Source organism: Opisthocomus hoazin, chromosome 2 (assembly GCF_030867145.1).
Source record: "Opisthocomus hoazin isolate bOpiHoa1 chromosome 2, bOpiHoa1.hap1, whole genome shotgun sequence".
Lineage (NCBI taxonomy): Eukaryota > Metazoa > Chordata > Aves > Opisthocomiformes > Opisthocomidae > Opisthocomus > Opisthocomus hoazin.
This window is the reverse complement of record NC_134415.1, coordinates 27,334,380-27,359,872: the sequence shown is the minus strand read 5'-3', so window position 1 is coordinate 27,359,872 and position 25,493 is coordinate 27,334,380. Positions and strand designations below refer to the sequence as shown.

At 44.5% G+C, this 25,493-nt stretch overlaps 2 protein-coding genes across 5 annotated transcripts in view; one reads left to right on the top strand and one right to left on the bottom strand.

Moving 5' to 3' along the window:
- RPS6KC1 (ribosomal protein S6 kinase C1) overlaps nt 1-3,683 on the bottom strand; it is a 92,291-nt gene extending 88,608 nt beyond the window's left edge. For all 3 annotated transcript variants that reach the window (XM_075412982.1, XM_075412979.1, XM_075412980.1), the window contains exon 1: nt 3,534-3,683. In XM_075412982.1, coding sequence (XP_075269097.1) covers nt 3,534-3,638 — 105 coding nt within the window. In that variant the 5' untranslated portion in view covers nt 3,639-3,683. The remainder of the gene's footprint in view (nt 1-3,533) is intronic.
- Nucleotides 3,684-3,823: 140 nt separating this feature from the next.
- ANGEL2 (angel homolog 2) lies at nt 3,824-25,025 on the top strand. 2 transcript variants are annotated; one of them, XM_075412975.1, is made up of 10 exons: nt 3,824-4,239; nt 7,761-7,971; nt 10,304-10,731; nt 12,891-13,144; nt 15,821-15,890; nt 17,641-18,062; nt 19,050-19,176; nt 19,822-19,882; nt 21,534-21,697; nt 24,540-25,025. In XM_075412975.1, the coding sequence occupies exons 2-10, from the start codon at nt 7,859-7,861 to the stop codon at nt 24,692-24,694; spliced, it is 1,794 nt and encodes a 597-aa protein (XP_075269090.1). In that variant the 5' UTR covers nt 3,824-4,239; nt 7,761-7,858; the 3' UTR covers nt 24,695-25,025. The 2 variants fall into 2 exon arrangements, with proteins under 2 accessions (XP_075269090.1, XP_075269091.1); XM_075412976.1 differs by lacking the exons at nt 3,824-4,239; nt 7,761-7,971 and adding an exon at nt 8,445-8,552.
- The last annotated feature ends 468 nt before the right edge of the window (nt 25,026-25,493 follow it).

Below are 25,493 nucleotides of genomic sequence, written 5' to 3'. Positions count from 1 at the left end.
GATAGAAAAGACAAGTGTTACCTTCTCTAGCAACCTCCCCAAAGACCGAAAACATTATCCTTCTCAAGTCTAAGATCTTCCTCTCGCCTTGCACGTCAAAGTCCTCTGCCTGCAGCATAGTCTACATTGATAAAACCTTCCTCAACTTTTCCTCACTCTTGAATAATCTAACGTCTGACAACTTTACCAAATCGGCGTCTCTTGCTCCTTCATTTGCTACCAGAGAGTTCATATGTAAAATTGGCGAAATATTTCCAACCTTCTTTTCTAATAGCTGGAGTACTTGGTGTAAGAAGCCTGTAGAGCTGGGGGAAGAAGATATCATAGGCATGGCTACTCATCACAGAAGAACGCCAAAGGGAGCGCACCAACTGCTTTGCTTTGCAGTTCACCTTTAGTTAAAGCCTTGCAACAGTTTTGGCAGCTAGATAAGTTACCAGATGGGCAGAAAGAGACCCAGAGAGATGAGTAATTACCCAGCCAGTTAGTAAGAATCTGGAATAAAACCCAGAGGCCCTGTTTCACACTTGTTCTAATGTTACATCACCTTCTATATCTACCAGCCCTGCCAACTTTAAGTCAGTACATAATAATTTATGTGTAGTCCTACATTGTTCTTCACACCCTATTCTGAAGGTCAACCTCAGAAAAGGTCTGCCCCTTCAATCTGACCTATAATCAACCTAGAGACTTGGCAAGGATGATCCAGTCCCCCAAATTTTCAGTGCACTTTTTTAATCTTCCCACAAGGATCAACGCAGTCAGCTCCTTCTGCAAATCTGTAATGCAAGCAACATTAACCTATTTTTAAAAATATCACTACAATACCCACCAATAAGCTAAGAAATGCATAATTACTGTGTTAGGCTCTGAAAACAGAGATCCTACAAGGATCCTTACCACAGAACAAAGTATTTCAGATTATCCTGTTCCTTGTCTAACCTGCAGATATCCAACATGTCTCATCAGAATTTTAATTGACATTAATAATTGTAATCTTCTAAATTATCTGAACTTTTATTAATGGCCTATATTTTCAGATATCATTAAAAAGCACTTCTAGTACCACAACTTGCTGATACCTCTTTCTGTTCCTTACCCTTTGGAAATGGATACAGAAAAGCCAATATTAATTTAATCATGTCTGTACTAGTAATTATTTCACAGTTTACAAGTAAATAACATACATATTCTCTGCTGTAGAAACAAAACCTTTAAAAAAAGCTGCAGTAAGGCTACACCACTTCAGCTCTCAGAGGAGACCGCACGGGTAGTTGTGCCTTTGGGTCAGATGGTTAGGACACATTGAACAACTGCTTTCTCATTCATGACTATTGATCTATCATGATACTGGAACTGCAAGTTCCTTCAACTTAACTTTGTTTCACAAAGGATTCACTGAGTGGAACCAGAAACCTCCACTAGCACGTTGTGAGTACCATAGATCTCAGTCAGAAGGGTATCCAATACAATAGGAAGATCCACCTCACTTTTCTCCTGGCGGTCCCCCAAAGCTGCTGAGCATCAGTTCAGCACATACAGCTGTAGTGCTGTGATATCAGCCGTGCAGCCAGATCGCTGCAGGAACAGGAGGAAGGAACAGAAGGAGAGAAAAAGGGAAGGTAACAGATATGTACCTTGAATTATTTTTATATCATTTTGTTCAGCATGTAACTCCCCAAATCCTCACTTCAAGTACTACGCAACAGATTACCAGATAGAGCCCTACTGAAACAAAGGTTATTTATACTTCTACATTTGTGAATCCAAAGCACCCTTTGCTGCACAAAAGAGAAATATTTTTTCACTTTGATGATTTTAGATATCAAAACACATTGAGGAACTAATGATCTCCGGGTAGCTCAGTGTCATTTGGACAGCTCAAAGACTGATCATCTCCTTGTTCTGTACCAGATCACGCACAGTCAGTACACTGCCTGATTTTGCACCACCTCTCGCTTGGAAAAGCTCCAGCACATCTACACCTTATGGGACACGAAGAAAGAGTGACATTCCTCACCAGTCAGCCACCTCTTGCTTTTGAACAATTCTGCATAAATGGAAATACTGCAGACTATTTTAATTGGCTTTAGCCAGTAGGAACAAAGTCACCAGAGTAAAAGAAGCAGAAGTCTTGGCTCATTCCTACTATTCCCTGTTGCACCGACACAACCTTTTAAAACACACATGCACACACACACACTCTTAACCCATCATGAGCTACTGCAGAAAGATGTGATGGCACTATTTCCTCCTTGCCCCTACCTCAGAAAAAGCTTTTTAGATTAAAACATCGCAGGAAAAAACAACTTTTTTTTTTCCCTACTCTTAATTAATACTACATTTTATTGGACTATAAAGAATGTTTTCAACATATGCCATATTTGTGTTTGGTGGACTTGTACACACACATAATTGACAAAAAAGAATAAAAAAAATATTTTTAATTTCACAGGTCACACAAAGTGATCACACTCAAACAAGTTTAGTGCTACAATATATACATACACGCAGAACGCTGTATTCCGTGAATTAAGGGAAGGGTGCATATAAACACACGTTGCTCTCATGGGCAGAATGTCTACAACTGCAGTAACCACAAGATCACAGGTCATTGAAATAAACCCTGTCCCTCTGTGACACTTTCTGAAGCTCTCAATATATCCCACCATATCTGTCACCCGAACCCCCACTCCTCTTGCACCTATCTCCACATACTTTCTCGCCCACTCTGTCTTTCGCTGAACTGGAAAAGCGGAGGAGAAAAGAAAGCAAGGAATACCCCTAGGGAAATAGAAGGAGCTTTCAGCAAAACTAGCACCAAGCCAGCCCTCTCCATATCCAGTTATCTGCTTCCACTTTCCTCCTTCTCCTGCTAGGCCTCTCTAACGCACCCAGACCCTCTTCTGCCCCAGCGGCGCTGAACCCTAGGCACAGGCTGCCCTTAAGCAAGGGGCTGTCCAAATACTCCGCGACAGCCCGGCGCTCCCCGTGCAGCCGTGCCGTGCACACGTCCTCTGCTCCCTCACCCTTCCTCCGGAGCGGACTGCGCCGGGGGCTGGCAGGAAGGCAGCGCACAGCTGTGACCCACCCCACAGCTTGTGGGGATAAATGGCGGGGGGGGGGGAGGCAGAGCTTTCTGGCTCTGAGCTACGCTCGCAGGCCCTGCAATAAACAGGAACGAAGCCGACAGCTCACTCCAAAGCGCGTCTGAGGCAATTCCGACGCTACGCGAAGCTGCAAGTTTGCAGGAGAGGACCGCGGTTCAGCCCAGGAGAGGCCGCCGCGCCCCTGCCTTCCCCCGCCCCCCCCCCCCCCCCCCCCCCCCCGTGTCCGTGAGGGGGGGTTTCACTTCGCGACCGGCATGGTCCGCCCGCATCCCCACCGGCAGCGCAGCCGCGGGCTCCACCAAGGACCGGGCGGCGGGCGGGCCGGGAGCGGGGAGCTGAGGCGGCGAGCGGCAGGGCGCCGGCCCGCGGCTCCCCGGGCAGACGGCGCGGAGGAGGCCGGGGCCCGGGCGGGCGCTGACTCACCCGCGCCGTGACCTTGTAGACGGTGTGCCCGCGGGGGTGCCGCCGCGGCTCCGTCACCGTGTAGAACCGGGCCAGGTCCCCGCCGCGCTCCCGCGGACTCAGCATGCTGCCCCGCCGCAACGCCGCCGCGGGCCCCGGCCGAGGCGGAAGCGGCTCCCGGGAACGCCCCGCCCGGGCGGGTGGTGCCGGGGGCCCGGCCGGGCCCGCCCCGGCGCCGCGGAGAGCGGCGGGCGGGAGGGGGGTCTTTAGTCGGGCTTGGCGGGTGGGCCGAGGCCGTACTGCCGCCGGGTTCGAGTACCCCCGGTTCCGCCTTGGATGTGGCCGCCTTTGCCGGAGCCTGACCGCCTTCGTGGCGCGGCTGAGGCCGAGGGGTCGCGGCCAAACCGCGGAGGCGCGGCCCGGCGGCAGCCCAGCCCCACTCAGCGTGTCCTGCTGCGAGGGATTCGCCCTCGGCGGAGACCAGCGGTGCCCCGTGGTGCGGTGAGACCTTCAGCTGGCAGAGCTGGCACGCCGCTTCCAGCGCTTGCTGCCGGCCGTCCCGAGGCGCGCCGCCCTGAATGGAAAGGCCCGTAACGCAGAAATGGCCCGCGGGTTCCAGAGGAATGCTAACGGCAAGGCAGGCTTGGCGGTGGCTGAACCGCCGTGTGTCTTCTCCGGATTCTCTCTGCGAAACGCTGCGGTGTGAGGAAACCCGCCGGGGCGCGAGGTGCGTGGCATCAGTCCAGTGCAGCCCAGCTTCACGCCGCATGGCGTTCTCCGTTCCTGGCTTCGGCAGGTCCCCAGTACCACCGCCCACCCAGCTGTAGTGGGACCTGTACCAACGTAGATCTGTACAAGTACAGACCACGCTTCAGATTATATGAACTGTTAAGATTATTTTTTTATCGCTGAGTTTTCATTCATTTAATAGCAGGTGTTAGAAAATCAGCTTTTCATTACCAGGTTATCAATATCTCTGATCTCACGCAATACTGAATTGCGTTTCTTCGTGAAAGATGAGAGACTCTTGTCCCGAAGCTCATAGTAAGCAAGCGTCTCCTTTGAGGATGACTGAACATACCTTTCACAAATCTCTACAACATTCCCAATTGTAGCCATGTAAATGGAAGCTCTTCTTCTACAAACACATTCCTTTTCTGAGTTCCTGATCAGACTCCCCTCTGCGGATCTGGAAGCACAAGGTCACCTTTGAGTCCTTCTAAACATTTTCAGTGTGGCACTGTTTGGCAGCACTGCTGCAGTTTCACCTCTTCCTAATCCTAGTGATTAGAAGATTATTGTTACTCTTAATTTGGACACTGCCCTCACTCAACTCTTACCTCCAGCCTGCGTAGCAGAGGCAAGTAGGCCCTGCAAGCATGCAGAGTCAGGGAAACAGGCATGAGTGGGCCAGCTGTTCCTCTCCCAGGGCTGCTCTGACAGCAAACAGTTGATTTGACAACCCTGGAGAGCCCAGTAAAGTCACGTCAGGGGAGCTCCAAACAGACGTGTGCTAGCATGCAGACACAGCTGCTCCTTTGAATAGTGCTATCCCAGAGAAAGGTCATTTTCCATGGGAGAACACAATGACTGCTCTTAACGTGTCCTAGGGCAGAAACAGTCCAAATGTGAGTTTTATAGTATCTTCCCTCTCATTTTTTTTTATTACTTTTACATTCCCAGCTATCAAGTTACTAGAAAGATTCTTCATCTTTTTTACTTCTAAGAATTGCTTGATAGGTCTAGTCTATTTTGCATGGGGAACATTTTCTTAAGGAATGGGGAAGAGAGAGGACTGATTCTTAGAAGCTTACTTGCCACTCTCACGTTCTGAAAGAGGAAGAGTGTCTCTTTTAACATCTTTTGACAAGGTGTTGGTACATCTAACTTCATGGAAGTAACTATCAAAAGGAGTGCCTCAGGGATAATTTGGTCTTGATCATCATTCTTCCAAAGCAAGTTTCTAAGTCCCAAAGATCAAATACTCATCAAACTCCATTAGATAGCGACTGTTTTCTTATACCAATGATGACGTGGTTGAAGTTTCATTGAAAGAGACTTTCTGAGAAGAGATCTTCTGTTTGGAGTAATTTTAATGTACAAATGAGGGAACCTAATCTGAGGTTTGTCTAGATACGAAATGAAGGGGTTGGACAGAATGATCTCAAAGACACTTTTTTATTCTCATCTTCTCTAATTTTAGCTATTGGAAGCTTGGAGCTACTCAGATGTCGTGGCACCACATCCAAAAAAAATGAACAGCCGGTTGAAAATACACTTGCTCAAGTAAACAAGGAACATTTTCTAGCATGGTATACTAATTACTTGCTACATCATGCAGGTCATATAACCCTTTAGTGTAACAACATTAGACAACCATAAATTTGCTCATGAAGCAGCACTTGCTTGTAAAGTCTCATAAGATGTAGTAGTTTTGAGGTTTCAATGGTATTAACAGAAATCAAAGGGATCGAAGCCGTCATTGACTAATCTCTGATGAATTATATAATAGATCTTATTTCAGTAGCCAACTGATGCACCTTCTGAGAAAAAAAATCCATCTTGAAATGCTGTCTAGCTCAAAAGTTAGCAATTTGGTGGGCGGAGGAAGGGAAAAGAAGCAGTAGGAGTAGAGAACAAGACAGAGAAGGGTATATTTCAACTGTATAACTCCATGGCTGCACCAAGGACAATAAAAATCATCGGATATATGGAATAGCTTCTTCTGGTGGAACAATGGAGTAGTCTGAGATTTTTCAGCATGGAAGAAGGAATAATGTGAGGGGAACATGACAGTGGTTGGTGAAATCACAAATAGCATGGAGAAGGTGGATTGGGAGGGACTGTTCAGCCTCTCTTAACACAAGAATCAGAGGCCAGTGAGGCTGGTATGAATGAGGTCATAAAATTAATAATAATAAAACAGTTCTTGACATGAGTGCTAGACCTGTAGGACTCTGGTCAAAGGATGTTGCTGATGTAGAAGGTTTGCCAATTCAAGTACTTGGGGGAGAGAGCCACTGAGAGTAGTGAGAGAGAAACACATCAGGCTTAGGAAATCTACTGAGCTCAAATCAACTAAAGACAGGGAGAGTATTAATTTGAAGCTTGCCCAGCCCCTGCACATCTCTAGGCATCTGCTGCTAACCACTTTGAGAAAGCAAGAAACTGAGCTCAGTGGACCATTGATCTGAACAACCACGGCTGTTCTCATGTGCCTTATAATCAATAAAAACGTTCCTCAGTGAGTCAGTAGCCTGCATTCAGAAGGGAGTATTGAAAGCTCAAATGACTCATAAAATAATTTGGCTACTAGTTACAAATCAGAATTTGGAGATACCTATTTTGAAAATTATCTCTTGAGATGGTACAGCCAACCTAGATACACAAAATAATAAGTAAACAATCCATAATTGTTACTGGCTTATTAAGACTTTCCTAGGTCAAGACAAGAAATAATAGCAACACTGAGATAAGAAACAATTGGCATCATATTAGCAGGTTAATCTTTTCTTATCTTCTGTTTTGTCTGTTACACAATTAACTTTTATGCTTATCAGCATATCTTCCTTTTCATTAAGGCTTAACTTAAAAAAACCCCACAGCTTCACCTGCTACCTTTTTCCAGCTGACAGTCTCACTACTGAGACTACTATTATGTAAATGCCTTTGAAGTGACAGGGTAACTTGGGTGTCTTATGCAGGTCAAAATCCACAAAATAGCTGCATTCCATGGGAGGATTCCCTCTGCTCCTAAAAATAACAGCAGTTGTTGTTGTTGCTACAGCAATGGCTTCCTTAGAAATATATCTAATACATAAGAATACTTCAAAAAATATAGACAGGAACAAATTACCAAAATAACGTAGGCCTGGAAAATGTGATTGGGAGATCTTTTAGTAGCCATGTATTATGGAGCTAGTAGCTTTGCTCTCTTATTATACCGTGAAGAAACTTACAGAAAATGGATGGGTATTTTTACCTTTTGCCAGTAAGTAACTTGTGTCCAAGAAGTAAAAAACACAAAGTGGATTTGACACATTGCCTAACTAGCACACTCTTAATGCAACTGTATTATTCCAGTTCCAGTCTTCACTCCTGGGAAAAATGTAAAATTATTGTTATTTAAAGTCACTTTTATGACACAAGTAAAAGGAATGCAGAGAAACGGTATTTTACTTGATTACAGTTCCTGCACAGCATCTGCACTATCGTATTTCATACGCTTTGTACTACGTTTCCTGACAGGACACGGAGCCAGCATTTACTCTGTCCTCAGAAGACCTCAAAAAAGCGTTTTATCTGCTTCTTCAAGCAACGTCGAGAGGAGACAGAGAGGATTGCTGATGCAGCTGGTGGGTAGCGGTGGGCCCGTCTCCCACCGTCCCTCAGGCCAGGGCTCCTCAGCAGAGCGTCTTCAGGTGCATTTTAACCCGAGAATGTTAAAATATTGCCTCAGGTGAGTGGGTTTTGGTTTTTCTGCAAACAGTAAACATGAGGCTGCCGCCCTGAAATGGCACCTTGAAACACACGGCAGCGATTCCTCGAGACGCTTTAGACCCCAGAGGGACACATAGTACATCATCTTCTCAGGGAGAAGACCGCGTACGGAACCTGCTGCCTTAGGGCAGCGTCACAGCCATTTAACAGGATGGCCAGTCTTAAATCAAGCCGCCTGCAACCCGCTGTGCTGCGCTCCGGAGCTGGCGCGGCCGGGGGACGGCTCCCTCCCGGCCGCCAAGGGCCCGGGCAGGCCGCCCGCCGCTACCCTGCCCTGCCCCAAGATGGCGGCGTTGGCTTCGGCGCCGGCCTCCCGCAACAAACATGGCTCCGGGGCGCGGCGCCGGCCCTCGGACTACAAGTCCCAGGAGCGAGCGAGCGGGCGGGCGCGGCGGCCGCCCGTGCCGGGTAGCGGCGGGCAGCGCGGCGGCGGGCGGAGCTGGCGCTGCCCTGGGATGACCCCCTCTGGGGGCGCTGGGCCTGCGCGGAGCCGGTAGCGGGGCCCCCCTGGGCCGGGCCCGCGCCCGGGCCCGCCGGGAGGTAAACGGCGGCGCGGGGGTTGGGGGGGGGGGGGGCGCTGGGCCTGGGCCGGCGGCCGCCTGGGCGCCGTCGTGCGCGGAGCCGTCGGCCCTCCTCCCCACCGCCAGCGGAGGCCGAGGCGGGCGGCGCGGGGGCTCCCGGCGGCATTGGAACCGCCCGCTGACGGTCCCGGCCGGGTGGCGGCCTGGCCGCTGCCGCGGGAGCGGAGTGTCCGGCCGGCTGTAGGTGGTTGCGGGGGAGTCCTCTCCCGGGGCTGGGCTCCTGGGGACGGAGCCCCTCTCGGCGCTGCCCCGCGGCGCGGGTGTCGCAGGAGTCTCCGCGAAGGAGAGGTGCCTCCGGCTGCCGGCCCCGCCGGGGTGCCCGGGGCCGCGCCGGGCCTGCGCCTGCCGAGCCGCCCCTGGCGCGCCGGGGCGGGAAGGGCGAGTTGCCGGAGGCGGTGCGCGGGCTTGCTCGTTGGGCCGGGTGGCGCTGGGGAGCTCTCGCTTGGGTTCGGCGCCAGGCGGACCAAGCGTTGGTGGCTTTTGCTTGTAAGCTCAGCATACGCCTCCTTACTTAAACAAGGAGGAAGCTGAGGCAGATTGATGTCACTCAGCCTTCCTTCCTGCGCTTTTGCTGAGACACAGTCCTTATTTTACTTTTGGGGAAAAAAAAATTTAAAAAAACACTTTTTCATGGCTTTAATTGCTAAGCTGTGGTTTTCCCACCTGGAAAAGAAATTAAGAATACAAATTTAGTCTATAAGCTGGTGCCGGAGGTGACGTGAGAGTCTGTAGCTGTTTCCCTGTCTTCTTGGCATTGTGGTTTGAGCCAAGTCAGCGGCTCTTCAAACAAATTTCTGACTGCTTGAAGGAAAGTGGCTTTCTGATCCTTTCAAATAGCCTTTGCATAAAGTTATGACATGAATGTGTTGGAGCAGGTCCAGAGGAGGCCACGAAGATAATCAGGGGGCTGGAGTACCTCTCCTATGAGGACAGGCTGAGGGAGTTGGGGCTGTTCAGCCTGGAGAAGAGAAGGCTGCGGGGAGACCTTGTTGCAGCCTTCCAGTACCTGAAGGAGGGGGCCTACAGGAAGGGTGGAGAGGGACTTTTCACAAGAGTGTGTAGTGATAGGACAAGGAGGAACAGCTGTAAACTAAAGGAGGGCAGATTTAGATTAGATATGAGGAAGAAATTCTTCACCATGAGGGTGGTGAGGCACTGGAACAGGCTGCCCAGAGAAGCTGTGGATGCCCCCTCCCTGGAAGTGTTCAAGGCCAGGTTGGATGGAGCTCTGAGCAACCTGGTCTAGTGGAAGATGTCCCTGCTCATGGCAGGGGGGTTGGAACCAGAGGACCTTTAAGGTCCCTTGCAACCCAAACCACTCTATGATTCTATTGCAGCATGCAAAAAATGAACTTTTGCAAAGGTCATTCCACTGAGCACTTGAAAGATCTGACAGTTGAATTCAACAAGGCAGAAAAGAAGCTGTAAATAGTTACTCGGATTGATAGAGCTTGAAAGTTAGATGGCATTTGTAAATCTGAAAGGGAAAAAAGATACAAGATCGTCTTGTAAAGTCTCATTTTGTATATCATTTCTATGTAGGTTTAATTATCTTGTATGTATCTAAAAAGGTTTGAATAACTTGTGTGTGTTAACTTGTAGAGAAAGAATATCTTGTAAAAGCCATGACTAGGGTGACTTGCGTCTACACCCTTCTACAAGCAGACGTAGTTGCGTGTGAGTTAATGAAACCTGTGCTTTCTTTGATAGACACTCCATGCTGCCCCGTCACGTGCAGAGGCTGGGCAGAGACTGGGTCGCCCACTGGAATGGTTCTCAGGTGCTCGCCTCGAACAGCCCAGTTTCCAGCTGTGTGAGATGGGCTGGACACTATCCCTGGGCCTCGTTTCCACTTCCAGTTCATTTCTCATCAAACTGGAGATTCCCTCCATTTTTTGGACCTTGGAGACAATTTCAGAACTCTAATTGGCAGCTTGATAACTTCATGCAAAGTTCTTGCTTTCACCTGCCGAACCCCAGTATGAAATCTGAGGGAGAAGAACCGCTGACAAAGAGGAGAAGACTCAGTGGCCAGCATGATGCTTCAACTCCTGCAGAAGAAACAAGCTTCTCTAATCAGCAGGAAGCATTGTGTATTTCTGCAGCGCACAATGAAGAAAAACATAGCAGCAAGAAAGGTAAAAGATGCTCTTTTCTCATTTTCCTGCTTCATTTATAATGCTAAACGTGTTTGACAAGTTATAAGCAGTATTGCCTGCAGCTTGTGAATTGCTGCTTTTCTTGGCACCTCTCTCAAGAAAACATCTGTCTTAAAAATGTTACAGCTTTGTAACACTGTGGAGTCTGTAAACTGGTATTTTGTGCTGTCAAACAGTCCGCCCACCCTCGGTTCACTGTGCTTGGTGGTAGAACACAGTCAATTCTGTGAGGGCTTGCCCAGCTGGTGAGTCCTGAGCTCAGGTCAGACAACTCACTCGGGTGTCTGTCGCCAGCTCGGGTCTGTTGACTTGAGAACTCTTTTAAAGCAAAAGGATGTTGCTAACTTGCTGTGGGGCTGAGCTGGCTGGCAGTTGTACAGCTGCATTGCTTGTACCATACCTGAGCTCATAAGCCCTGTTGGACCTGAATTGGCTTCTTTCTGAGCCAGTTGAGTTGTCTGTGACCTAGATAATTGACAATTAATGGACTGAGATGTCATGGCGTTTGCTTCCAGTGTGATTGTACGGTTTTGTTTTTATGACTGTATTCTGCCACTGGTGTGTTAGCAAGTTTTGTGTCAGACCGTGACTGGCAGAGCAAACAGCAAATCCAGTTACCCAGATAAGTACACTAAAAAGTGCAGAGAAGTCTGCCCATCTCAGAAACAGACTTTCATGAAACTTCAAAGTGTCTGTGTTAGCTTATTACAGATATAATCTTCTGTATAGCATCCAAACGTTTTACTGCGTATTGTGGATATGAACGGTTTTGTCTACTGTGAAACAGAGGGGCACGGTCAAAATTAATGCCCTCTTGCATAAATCACTTCCTTAACAAAATAAACTAGAAGTTGTATTATGACTGAGAAGGGGCAATGGATGCCATCAGCATCGCAAAGGGATTTTTGGATGCAAATATCCATAAGGCTTAGAAAACTCGTATCCATCTTCAGGAGCTGAAGGAAGGGAATTTGCTTTGTCCGTTTATTGCTGAGTCCTCTCTTAACCCCCCCTGGCCTTTATCTGAGAGCGTGGTTAGCATTGTGGTCCTTCCTGTTACCTTTTGCTCACATATTGTGAGGTGACAGTAATTAAAGATACCCGCTGAGGAGCAGTGCGGCCTCTTTCCCACTATAGAAACAGTACTTAAAGCCTTGCTGTATTCATTGCAAATACCAGGTAAAGTCCTGAGTAATGTAAGCACAGTGATGCAATTTACTACCCAAATAGGGCAGATACTAACAGCTGTAGCTGCCATCTGCCACTGGTTGATAGCACAGATGACTGGACCTCGGCAAGCTCTCAGATGAGTTCGGACATAAAGGCTGGAAGGCATCTTTGTTCATGAGTTTTGTAGGTGGAGAAATACATATCTGAAAAATAAATGGATGCTGAATGACGGGCAGATATATTCTTATAAAATTTCGTATAATGATACTACTAATAAGTATGAAACTAGGAATGGCAGAAAGGCAAAGTAAGCCTGTTCAGAAGTTTTTGATGATTCTGAGGCTTACTGATTTTTTTAATTCCTCACCCTCACTGAGGGAAATCGGGTTTGCTATCTGTTTTGGGACCCCTGTAATGGACCCTGTCGCGGCTTAGTTTTTTAGAGACTGCCCAAGCTAGAGGTGAACCCTTTGTCTGATTCCTAACCCTTGGTTAGTCACAGATAGAGAGATCAACAAGATGCCCCTATGCTGCTCTGGAGGGTGTATCCCAGACTGACATACCTCACCTCCACCGAGGAGGTAGTGGCAGAAGGCAACGTAAGACTGTCAGCAGACTGGATTTGGCTTACCAGTTTGACAGCCTTTCTGCAGGGTGGTGTAGTCTGGCTGCAACCATCTCCTTGGGAAACTGCATGTCCTAATGTCAAAGCAGTTTGAAATCCGTGGCATAGAATGGTTTTGTGCTGTATTTTGGGGTTGGTTTTTTTTGTTTGTTTTGTTTTTTACAGATGCTTATATAAAGTTCATCTTAAACAGAGGGTCAAAATCACCACTAACCAAATAAGCTTTTAGCATTGCTTAAGCAATTTGAAAGACAAGTAGTTGTCAGTAGAATTGATTTCTAAGAGCAGTATGAAGTCATATGGTGTATTACATAACTTTTTCTGCTTCATGTGCTTTTAACAGGAACCGTCAAAAGACACTGGGAATATTTCTGTCAGCACAGTAGAACAATGAAAATCTTTGAAAATAAAGAAACTGACCAAAGCATTACAGAAAGTGAGGCAAAGTTTGATTTTACGGTCATGTCCTACAATATCCTCTCACAGCATTTGTTAGAAGGTAACTCCCACCTGTACAAACACTGCAGGCAATGCTTGTTAATCTGGACCTACAGATTTCCCAATATCCTACAAGAAATCAAACAGCTGGATGCAGATGTGAGTAGAAAATGAGCATGTGGATATATCTTAAGAACTGATAAACTGGAGCAGCAATTCAAATTGTTGCTGTTCTTTATTTTGATAGGTGGGCTGTCCACTGAATCCAACTGAGCTTTCAGTTATTTGATGCTTAACAGTGGTTTTGATTTATGCTTATGCAATTAGCGTATTCTGTGTGGTATGAACTTACAGCAGAGGCAAACTCTGCAGTACACGTTGCTCATAGCTGCCTCTCTTGTCCATAATTTCCTGGAATGGTCTTTTTGACGTGACTTTGATGTTCTGCTGAGATGCTGTGATTTTTTTTTTATAATTCCAAAACCTTTTTTCTTCACATAAATTTCTCTGTGTCTAGAGCACACCTGAGTGCTGTAAATAAGACATTGAACATAAGAACAGCTATACTTGCATAGGCCAAAGGTCCACATAGTCTAGTGTCACGTTTGTGACAGTAGCTGATGATAGATGCTCTGAGTAGGAGAACAGGGCACCCTTCTCCAGGATAGCCTCAGCTTCTGGGACTGTATGGTTTAGGAAGCTCCAGAGCTGAAGGCTCTTTCTTTAATTGTGCCGTTATTTAGCGTGAAGGATGTGCAAGACTGAATCGTTGGTCATTATTCTCAAACACTTAATCTGGCATGCCAGGCTTTGGTGCAGGAAAAATAGTATGCATGCACACAGGAGGGTCAAATTAAGGCAACCTCCAGGACTGGGATTTTCTAACTTTCAGGTGTGTGACTTTGACTTCATATTAATGGTTTAGGTAGCAGTTACACCAGGTGTCTGTATACTCAGTAAATCAAAAGTCCCTTTCTAAAACTGGCTGCTTATCCTTCAGAGCCATTTGTTAGACCAGGTAATGGGGAACTTACGTCTGAATCCTTTCTTTAGAAGGCAGACTCAGATGTTTTACTTTGTGATTGTACGAGGACTGGAGTGATGAGACTGCTATGTGGATCTCCATTTTCTGGAGATTAATGTTCAAGGTTGAGAGAGAGATGCAGGTGTTAGTAGCGTTCCTGTGAGACTGATCCAAAAGTATTCCTCTCAGGCATTCATTTCTCTCTTCGTCTGGTACTCTGCACCATTTGGCTTGTGAGCAAGCTTGCTGCTCTTTACTGAGACATAACTCTGAACTTCTGTTTACATTGGGGTTTGAAAAAATACCTTACTGTGTTCTTGGTTGGTTGTGGGGTTTTCTGTTTGTTTCTGAGGACACTTATCACTTAGTATTAATCTTTATCAGGAAGTCAAGTCAGTAAGCTTTTTGCTTCAGTCATTGTTCAGGCCAATAAAAGTTCAGTGATAGAATCCAACCTGTTTGTGTCAGAAAACAGTATTGAAAAAATCAAAGTAGTTCTACTGGGGAAGCCACAGAAAAACTGCCTTGTACCATTTGAAAAATGCAGTTATGTTAGTATGTAGCCAGGAAGCTGGAGGTTAAAGTTCCCTGCAAGCTCTTTCTTTCCTCCTTATAAAATTGTATATACTGTATGTATGTGTCTTTACAGTGAGATACATTGGTGGGCTTTCTGGGAGGAGCACTGGGCATAGGGAACTCTGGTGAGGATCTGCCTGGTGCTGTGAGTGGTAACAGACAGTTCTCCAGCATGGCAGGTTTGGAGCCAAAGCCAGCCTCTCTAGCAAAGAGCAGTTCAGTTCAGGGTACTTGCTGAGGTCTGCAGAGCCACACAACACAGCACTGGCGTAAAGAGGAGATGCCTTGTATCATGCTCCTGACAGAGCACTGGAACAGGCTGCCCAGGGAGGTTGTGGAGTCTCCTTCTCTGGAGATATTCAAGACCCGTCTGGACGCGGTCCTGTGCAGCCTGCTGTAGGTGACCCTGCTTTGGCAGGAGCGTTGGACTAGATGACCCACAGAGGTCCCTTCCAACCCCGAACATTCTGTGATATGTGCGTGGAGTCATGATGGGCAGCTGCTCACAGACCCTAGTAAATGCAGGTGCCCTTTGTGCAGAGGAAGTTCTTGCTGAAGGACGTAGACTTTTAACCGATTCACTGTTTTGAACTGTAACGTTAAAGTGAAGCAGAGACTTCAGAATGTTGCTTGAGAGTTGGTTCTCCTTTGAGACTTTGAATGAGCTAGTGTCAGCTGGGTAAGGGACGTATGTTGCTGCAGGTCAGCAGGCAGTGCTAACTCATTCCCCTGCAGGAACTCAGTCCTTGTTCAGAGCCCCAGGGTGTTTGTAAAGCTGTGTGTTACTGCAGCGTGCAGGGAGAAGGCTCCAAGATACTCCATTAAGAGAGTTCTGAGTATTTTGAGGTTGGTCTTTTGTTCAAGTTGTAATAATATGGAAACTTGTCCACGCTATAGCTAATGAAAAGCATGCCCTTGACCTCTTCATCCCACTGCTCTGGCATTTAGTCTTCTCCTAAACTGCTGAGAATGTATAAGCAAGTCACTATTTGGATGAAATTTAACTTCACATCTGAAAATGTATGTCTGCCTAAGAAAGGGTGGGAGAAATTGGGGCCCATTTCACAGTCTTAGGGAACATTTTCTATAGGAGAGTGAATCCTTTCGTGAGATTATGGAGGCAAAAAGCATCTGAATTTTTTTTTAATACCTGTACAGACTGGCCAACAGAGAGATGATACGGTAGTATTTTGATGGACTTACTAATATCTTTTAATTGTAAACTTTTGCCTTAGGTACTCTGTTTACAAGAAGTCCAAGAAGACCACTATAGAACAGAGATCAAGTCAAGTTTGGAATCCCTGGGTATGATGAAACGCTTATGACCAATACATTGTCTTCTCCCCGTCCCAGTACTATTTTCCTCAAAAAAACTCTCTTAGATCATAGAATCAAGTTTCCTGTCATCACATGGAACAATGTTGTATACCTCCTTTTATAAATTCATGAAGTGCTCTCTTGAAACTACGTTGGTGTTTTCTGCCAGTTGGTAGAACAGTTTATCCTGTTGGATAGCTTTTTTAGGGTATGTTTTTTCTTGCTTGAAATCTTCCAAATATCAGCACTAAATTTTATCCACTGTCAGTTTATATTCACTAGTTTTTATACTGGTACTGTCAGTCAGCCTAAATAGCACTGTCTTATCACTCTGCCGTGTGAATTTGTGGTAAGGAACATGCTGCTAGGGATGTGATTCCACGGTGGTTTAAACTCGTCTGACTCTTTTGTGCCCTACGCCTCTTTCCAGTCCCAGGGCCCACTCTCTTCCTGACACTGGTATTTGTCTGATGCCAGGAGGAGCCCATTCAAGGAGCAGCACTGGACTGATACTTTTTCCTTTCTTGATTAGTTGGTGAAAGTCTAGCTCCCAGAATTGAGTGTTTGTAAAGAAGGTAGAGTAACAGCAGTACTAATTTAAATCCATTTCAAATGTGAAACAGCGTGGTAAGGCCAGACTCGTGTGGGCAACTGAGCTTCCTGCTGCTATACATGAGGATCTGAAGCTTGCTGTAGCTCTTCCTCGTCCCCTCCTACTCACAAATGCATGTCCTACCCCTTCTCCTATGCCAGTCCTGGCACTCACTAGACGTTCACCCTGGTGAGATCCACCAGTCCAGCAGAATGCTCTCCAGACTAATTTTATTTTCCTGGATTCGTTTTCTTTTGCCTTACTGAGATAACAGTAAGTGCCACAAGAAGTGGCAGGAGCGCGTGGCCTGCAGCCGGGAGAGAGGAGTGGCAGTCCCCTCTTCCAGCACTGGTGTGAGCTCAGGGGTCGACTCACACAGCTTCCTGAGGCTGTACTTCTTGAATTCATATGGCGTGGGCTGGGTAGAGAAGCATTTTAAAATGGCAAAAACTAGATACTGTTTCAAGGTCATTAGGGTTTTTTCTTACATAGGTAAGGTCTTGTTAAAATCTGCATTTCATCTCTATGTAAAATAAAGAACTTGGCAAATTACTATTTTCAGGTGGACTTGTGTGAACTGTGATGCTGTCATTTGATAAGTGTCTCAGTTTCCCTGTTGAAAGCTTGCCTCTTGCTGCTAACCGCGTCATTAAATAATTGTGTAATTATGTATGAGACCTTTGTTCTATGAATCATTTTAGACAATGATTTATGACTTAGTGATTATTGCTTTTGATTAGAATGCTTCACTGGTATTATTCCTAAACCATTGTGGTAACATCCAGAAAAAACTTCAGTACACAAGTCCACTTTTGTGTGACTTGTGGGGGTTTCCCTGTTGTTTTGGTTTTGGGTTTTTTTTTCCACGTGAGGAGAGAAGAACATGCCTGGTATCTTAAACTATGTCGATGCTTACACATCACAAAATGTACTAGACCAGGTTTCCTATAGTAGCTAAACTGAAGCTAGACAGGACAGAAAGTTTCACGCGTTCACTCTTCTATGTGAACTTTACGTGGTCTTTGATACTTCAGACTGGGCGTTGGCTGCCATGTGAGAAAAGTAGTGTAAGGCTTTTCTAATTTTTTTTTTAATAATCTCTATTTTTACAATAGTATTTTATGTTTTTAATTGCATTTCTTTCAGGGTATCACTGTGAGTATAAAATGAGGACAGGGAGAAAACCTGATGGCTGTGCTATTTGCTTCAAAACTTCCAAATTTAGCCTGATCTCATCAAACCCCGTGGAATTTTTTCGCCGTGATATTCCACTCTTGGACAGGGACAACGTTGGACTGGTGTTGCTTTTGCAGCCTAGATTTCACTGTAAAACTAATGCTGCAATCTGTATAGCCAATACACATTTACTGTATAACCCAAGGCGAGGGGACATCAAACTGACCCAGCTTGCAATGCTCCTGGCAGAGATTGCTAGTGTTGCTCCTCAGAAGGATGGTACCTTCGGTCCAGTTATCATCTGTGGTGACTTCAATTCTGTTCCTGGCTCTCCATTGTACAGATTTATAAAGGAAGGAAAGTTAAATTATGAAGGACTTGCTATAGGGAAGGTAGGCTATGCTCTTCACTTCTTACAAAAAAAAAAAAAAGTTAATGCAGATTAAAAAGCAGTATTCAGTTGAATGGTGCTAATATGCCATAGCTAGGCTTGTGATTATTTCCATTGCAGTACCAATCTTAGTGCCCCTTACGCAGTCTGCAAAGCGAAAGTTACTGTGGAGTTCCTAAAATGAGCTTGGGTGTATTAGCTATGCCTTACAGAATATTGTATCCGCTTCTAGCATTCTGAAATCAAAAACTTGCAAACAAATTAATTGTTCTTGGAAGGTAGTTATCCACAGGATGATTGTATCACTGTGTTTAAGTGTCCCGGTCTTTAAGTAGGATGAAATAACTACTTAAATACCTACTGTGCCCTTTATGGAAAGATGACTCTTATTTTAGATAAACTTTGAATTGGAGTGGCTAGGATAATTGTAAAAGGAAAAATGCAATTAGATGCTGAACCCAAACTGTTTCAGGTCAGATGGGTTTTGTTGTAAGCTCTTGTATGTAGCTGTTGGATGTGTCAAATGCTATTTAATGGAAAGTAACTGGAATATAGACAATGAGAAAACATGAAAAAATAACCCCACTGGTATTTTTTGCTAGTGGGTAGTTGTTTCAAGCCCTGCTTTGACTTGCTCTCAGAAGAATAAGCATCGTGAAGATAAAGGAAGTTTCTGCTAGGGAGCTGTATATACTCAGTCCTGTCACACTGCTAAAAGTGTTCTTGGTAGTCTCTCAGCATCACCAGAACTATCCTGAAAAATGGGGTAGCTGCAGAAAACTTGGTAAGAGTAGACAAAGCAGGTTTACATATGGGGTATTATTTTTAGAGAGATTTGTCAAGCCATTATAAAAGACTTACTCAAGGGGGCTGGGGGCTTTTTTGCTTAAACTTCAAACTTCACAAAAAATGTCTGCTCGTGTCAACTTTTTAAAAATTCTTTAAAATCAGATTTCTGTGTGAAAAAAGCTCATGTTGTCTTTCTTAGGTTTCTGGACAAGAAGAGTTTCCAAGGGGACAAAGAATCTTATCTATTCCAATTTGGCCAAAAAAATTAGGTATTTCACAGAACTGTGTATATGAAATAAAACAGCAACAAAAAGAAGAAAATGCAGGTCAGTTTCTAGGTTGATGAATTTTGTGGTCCTTTGAAAATACCATTCGGGTAGCACGGAAAACCAGATGATCTGTTCTAGGAGGGGAAAAACAGTGAGTCTTGAGCTTGCCAAAGTTCCTTGTGGGGCTCATATTCGTTCATGTAATCATTTGCAAATTTGAATCTTTAGAAGACAGTAGTTAGAAATTGCCACTCAGGAGCTGATGCATAATATTTAAACTACTGTGTTTGCATCATGAAAGCCAGTTATGCTGTGACTGGGAAAAGAGAGATGGAGGAACGCAGCACAGACATGTAGCCTGGGCCTACATTCTGCTTCAGTGTTTATGTATTATAGTGCAAGCACTTTATGGAGCAAGTGGGAAAAGCAAGTGATTCCTTGCAGAGTATTATTACATCTTTCATCCACTGTTTTTTCTTTGACAGAAAAAGCAATTTTAAATGAATGGGATGTAATTTAAAAGATTCTTTGGAGGGGATCTTGCTAATGGAACAAAAGAATTGTATCCAGCTTTGTGAATTGCATCTTGCCTGCTGCAAAAAATAAATGTACTTAAGGATATGTTTTTTCTGTAGCTTTTCAATATTGGTCTCGCCTACATCCTATTTTTAAATGTAAATTTAATGTATTTTTATTTTGCAGGAGAAAAATTGGAAGCGGCAAAACTGGACAACACTCAGGAGATTGTAATAGCATCTGAAAAGTATGTGTTGGGGGGTGGGGAAATAGAAGCGCTAGATTGGTTCCTAGTTTTGGGGATTTGTTCTGTTTTTAGACCAAACTTGTATCTGAGTCCAGACATGGATACAAGGTGCTCACCCAACCCAGTCTGCCCCATCTGGCAAAAAGTCACCTTCCATTTAAACATGAAAAGGCTGATCAGATAGCAGAAGACTAGAACTGGAAATAATGAAGGGGTGTGTGTTCCTGCGGGAACCTGCCGATACTGTTTCAGGGTGCAGAGCTTGGTGAGGTGTCAGTGCTGTTTAGAGGGTGCTTTCTGTCTGCCTATTAACAGAATGCTGTTGACATTTATTGTCACTTCTTGACAGACACAGGACATTTTGCTGTGTAGTGGCATCATAGGAAAGCTGTGAGCTTCAGTCCAGGTGCAGAAACGGTGTTTTTGAGAGGAAAAAACCCAAACCAACAAAGACCCCAGTGTTGTCCATCTGCTTAAGTATTGGCACTTCTCTCTTTTTACTGTTTTTGAGGTACTGGTTTATGGGTGCTAATAAAATCCTATAATACAGTGTGAAACTGGGATAAAGGAGGGAAGGGAACTGGAAAGATCGTAAAATCTTTGTTGTCAAGAGTTCTGCGGGAGAACTTCTTTGAGACCCAGAAACTTGGAGTATTAAGGATTTGGTAGTACAACTCTTACTTGGATCAAAACATTTGCTTGTAAAACTGAAGAGAGAAACCACCAGTGGGCTGCTGAGAAGGAAAACATAACTGCTTTTTGAAAGGAAAAATATATTTGCATTTACCAAAGTGGTAAAGGCATATAAAGTAAGGCGTAGAAGAGGGAAATTGCCCTAACTGTGTGTGCATGATGTGATGTCAGGCTCCAGGTCATCCACTTCTTACCAGAAATGAGATGTTGGTATCACTACAAATAGTTACATTAAAACACTTGGTGATTCTTGGTCATCAAAAAGCCAAGTAATGGCACTTCTGAGAAAAGTAGTAGATAACAAGTCAGGAAGCCCTATTCCACGGTGTAAATCCACTGCGTGCCAAGTGTTGAACCCTGCTTGCAGGGGGTTTTGCCTCATCTTAAAAAGGATGTCATGTAACAAAGGCTCTTCTGTGTTGTACTAAGTGGCATGTTTGTCAGTCTTCTCTAAATCAGGCAGGTGACATGCTGATTTTTTTTAACTGGGTATTAACCAGAACACATTGCAGCTCAGGTTTAAAATGCAGCTGTGCAAGATGAGGCAAAAAAGAGCCCTAAAAATCTTAATTTCTCTATATACTGATGGGCCTGGTTAGATGAATTCATAGTTTATTGCTTTCTTATAAGCTGCTCTCATGGACCCTTCTACCCATGTGTCAGGGAGACATTGCGTAAATGGAGGTGAAAGCTGTGTATATTGAAAGTGTCAGTTAAGCCAGTTTTGATAGGCTCTTAGGTTTCTGCCTTTTACTTGAAAAAGCTGCCTGCATTTTGCCTTCGGAGGTTTAGGCCACTAACACAAAAGGCTGTGGGACTGATTGCGTGAGAGAAATGCTAGTTTGCATATTCAGATAATTAATTTTGTGTGTAACCGGGAACTATGTGGTATTTCTTCATTGCTTATTCTTTCTAGGAAAGACAAAAAAAAAAAGTCTTTTCTTTGATTCCTGTTTAGGTTGTCTTCAAAATTGCAGCACCATTTTAAATTGTCTTCAGTCTATTCTCATTACTTTCCTGAAACTGGGATACCAGAAGTAACAACTTGTCACTCCCGAAGTGCTGTCACTGTGGATTATATTTTCTATTCTGCAGCAAACGATGATACTGCTGCCCCGCCAGGTAAAGAAACCATCTTTTAATTATTTTTCACAAATGCTAAATGGGAACATTTGGATGCTGTTCTAAGGGAAAGATAGTGATCACTTAATCCGTATGAGGTACCTCATGGACTCACCACAGCTGGACTTGTAGTGCCACAGAGGGCAAGCCTTTTCGCCTAACTGAGCATTCCTGTAGTTGCCACCGCAGCGTGGAGACAAGAGCTGAGGCTACAGAAAAGCAGCAATGTAAGTAGCACCTGAGAAACACTGCTGTCGGCAACTCACGCAGGCCCTTGGTGTCCGGACCTACAGCAAAGCAGCATTTCCAATCCTCCGATCAACAAAATGGTGAATGGCAATTTATGATGTGCATTAAAACTGATGAACGAGCTGTTTCTTAGGAAGTTACTTTTCAGATAGTCCTGATGGAATGCCTGTCAAACAAATGACCTTGGCCTGTGCTCTACGAGCAGTCCCTTGCACATGCCCAGCTGTCACTCTCTCGAGTGCAGTTGCAGCTAAACCTCAGCAGATGGTGCAAGGTAGACGTGGTACCTCTGCGGGTGCGTGTCCTGGTGGGCAGCACCGTGCTGGCCTTCGCTGCGTTGGTGCTCTTACCGGGGATGCTGCCGAGCACAGGGCGTTTTCCACGTCATCGTTAGGTCTGTGGTTTAGGCGCCGTCGTCAGAGGTCATTGCACAGTGCAGTGCTGTCAGATAAATGGCTCTGCAGAACTTGGAACAAAGAAACCTGGATTCCACACCTGCTCCCACTGTAGATTGCAACTGACTTTCATAAATGAGCATTGTTTTCAGTACGTGAAATGAAAATACCACCTTCATCTCTCATCCCTTGAGACTAGATTGTTAAAATTCATTGAGTCAATGCACAAAAGTCTCATTTGTCATAACGTGCACAGTAAATGCTATCTTAATGTAAAATATCAAATACAAAAGCTTGACAATACAGAAATAAAAGCTTTGACTGAAAAACTAGGATATGAGAAGTATCTAAACGGCTTCTGAATGCTGTGTGATTTCAGAGTGCATCCCTGTGCAAAATTTCATCCTAATTTGCCTGCTTATATATTTTGTTGCACCATCATTGCCCCAGCAGAGCTATAGCACTTTTTTCTTTCTGCAGTTGTTTTTCAAATAGATTCTTCACCCCACATCAGAGTACGGAATGGGACAAAACTTGAATTCTCCAAGTAGTTTAAACTGGTGTAGCTTTTATTCATTAGTTTGTAGAAGCTAAGTAATAGTCTGGATTTTCAGTTTTCTCATGACCTGGGCCTCTGTATGGAAGGCTGTCAAAGTCTGAACAAGTGAGTATGAAATGTGGTCTAGGCTGACTGATTTTTTTTTTTTTTTTTTTTTTTCCCCCCTCATTTAAAGGGTGTTTTTTTGAAAGTTTTCGTGCTTTAGTCTGTGGCATGCTTAGCCAAGTATTTGGTTTGGTATTCAGGATTTGCTGTGAAAGCAGGGTTCAGTACCTACCCGAGTCCTGCAGGACTCCGTTTTGCTGGTTCCAGAGTGCTCTGAGCTGACATGAATCGCTGCGTGCAGACCAGGCTCTGTGTAGCAACAGACTGCTCCTTTGTAGGCATGCAGGTGCGGTGCCAAATGGTGAGTGTGGCTCGAGAGCTGGGCAGGCCTGTGCTCTAGGGCTGCTGAGACATCTTTGCAGTAAAAAAAAAACCCTTCAGCAATAAGCAGCTGCTGCGTTGTCAGAGAACTGGAAAGCTGGCAGATGGCAAAGGAGTGAAGCTGTTGAACTGTCCGAGGAGTTTAACAGTCCTTTAAAACACACCTACTGGTAAGCCAGTACCAGGTTCAGCCAGGAAGTTCTGAAATTGCTTACCACTTTCCTACAGAAAACACTCTTGTCAAAGTTACAGCTGCTGTTTGGTGGTCCTGAAAGCACTCAGCCTGCTCAGAATCATCTCTGTGCTCTCAAAGCAATAGCCAGGGTTGCTGAATAGTTCTCATTCAAGTAAATAGCTCAAGAAGCCTAAAGGTTTGACACATCATTGAAAGGATATTGTTCTCGATGAAATTTCTTTACTTGAGTTGGGAAAAGCTTGTTACTCTTTACTGATGATGGTTTTCTGGGGTTTGTTTTTTTTATGACACAAACATGTTAAGTATAGTGTAGTAATAAGATGTAATAATAGCAAGGCTGTGAGTCATCTTCCCCTCTTCCATGAGAAGTGTTCTTGGGGCATGAGCAGGTGGTTCTTGGGGGGTGGATTTTTTTCTGGTGTGTTGTTTGTTTTGGGGGTTATTTAGGCAATTATAGGGATGGGTAGCAGGAAATAATGGAGGAAGGTCCCTTTCTTATGCTGAACACTTCGGAAGGGCAGTGCCAGAAGGCTTTCATCCTTATGAGCAAGAGTTCCTGTATGACTTGCCTGCTGGATAACGGTGTGCTTGAGGATACAGAAATAAAATGTTATGTGAACCAGTACCTTGCAAAAGATGCTTCATTTTGCAAGTGTCAGCTCTGCTGAGCAATGTTGTTGTGCTGGAGTATAGGACTGGATTGTGTGAGGCTTTTTTAGGGGAGTTACAATGAACAATTAAATCCCTTACCCTTCCGATATCAATTTATGCCTCCCCAAAATAGAGGGGTAGTCTCTTCCCAAGTACTTTAAGCTCTACCGATTATAATTTCTACTATGAGAGTAATAGTAAACAAGAAGAATTTCTGAACTGCCTTATTGGTGATTTTGCATGGAACTAATTACTTCTGCCATACTGTTTTCCTCCTCCTGCGTACGTATGAATGTATGATTTTTAGCCCACACTGATGAAAGTTTCCACCTTTTTTTTTTTTTTTTTTCTTTTTTTCCTAATCAGGAGCGGAGGATTCTTTTCATGGAGGTCTGAAACTTCTTGGCAGGCTGGCACTTCTAACAGAGAAAGATCTTTGGACTGTTAATGGTCTTCCCAATGAAAATAACCCTTCTGACCACCTGCCATTGCTAGCAGAGTTCAGGCTTATTGAACGGTAATATCCAAAGGACTTTTTGTGTAGGTAAAAGTTGCCTTCACCTTCTCTCTTCATGTGGTTATTTTTTTAAAGGTTAATTCAAGCACTGCTGGTCCAGTTTAAATAAGTTTGCATGCATGCTGATTTGTTAGTGTTGTTTAAAGTAGGCTTTTTAAACAGACTTTTTAAAAAATGTTCAAATTACTTTATGAAGTCTTTAAGGCAAAAAGATTTTAAAGTAGCTTCCTCTGATAATGGAAAACATCTGTGCCAGTCTCAAAATGGCAATATTTTTCAGAGATGCTGTAAATGGTTTTTATTGTAAATCACAGTAAAACTGATTATTCTGAGAACTATGTGCTTCTTCAAGTAAAGGGGAATGAGTTTGTGTGTATGCTACACTTCATATAAAGAGCTGAGGATAATGTTTTACTACAAAGTTGCTCTGTAGACACTTCTGTCTAAATACTTCCACAAAGGAATTTCCTCAGTTACCCAGAGTGCAGTCAGTGCAGAGGCTGCAAGATTGAACTTCCAAAGGAAGAAGATAGCTTTGCAGTAAGGCAAGTATTTATGTTCTAAAAAATTACTTCAACTTCTAAAAGCTTAAATATAGGTAGCATTCAATGGAATTTTTTTAAAAGTATCTGAAATAAAACCCCGTTTAATGAGCATGAAAACTTCTAGCAAAATTAAAAAATTTTAGGGGGAAAAAGTCAGTCCTCAACACTTGAGGCTTCATATGTATTGAACAGATGTTTTTATTCTATTTAGTTATTAAAAATGTCAAGTTGTATATTGAAATAACAGCTCCTGAGGTA

Excerpts from the sequence above, each read along its gene's own strand:
- ANGEL2 (XM_075412975.1), top strand. The coding sequence starts at position 7,859 with ATGCAGCTGGTGGGTAGCGGTGGGCCCGTCTCCCACCGTCCCTCAGGC. Across the intron at positions 13,145-15,820 it reads TCAAACAGCTGGATGCAGAT|GTACTCTGTTTACAAGAAGT; the intron begins GTGAGTAGAAAA and ends CTTTTGCCTTAG. Across the intron at positions 18,063-19,049 it reads AAGGACTTGCTATAGGGAAG|GTTTCTGGACAAGAAGAGTT; the intron begins GTAGGCTATGCT and ends TGTCTTTCTTAG.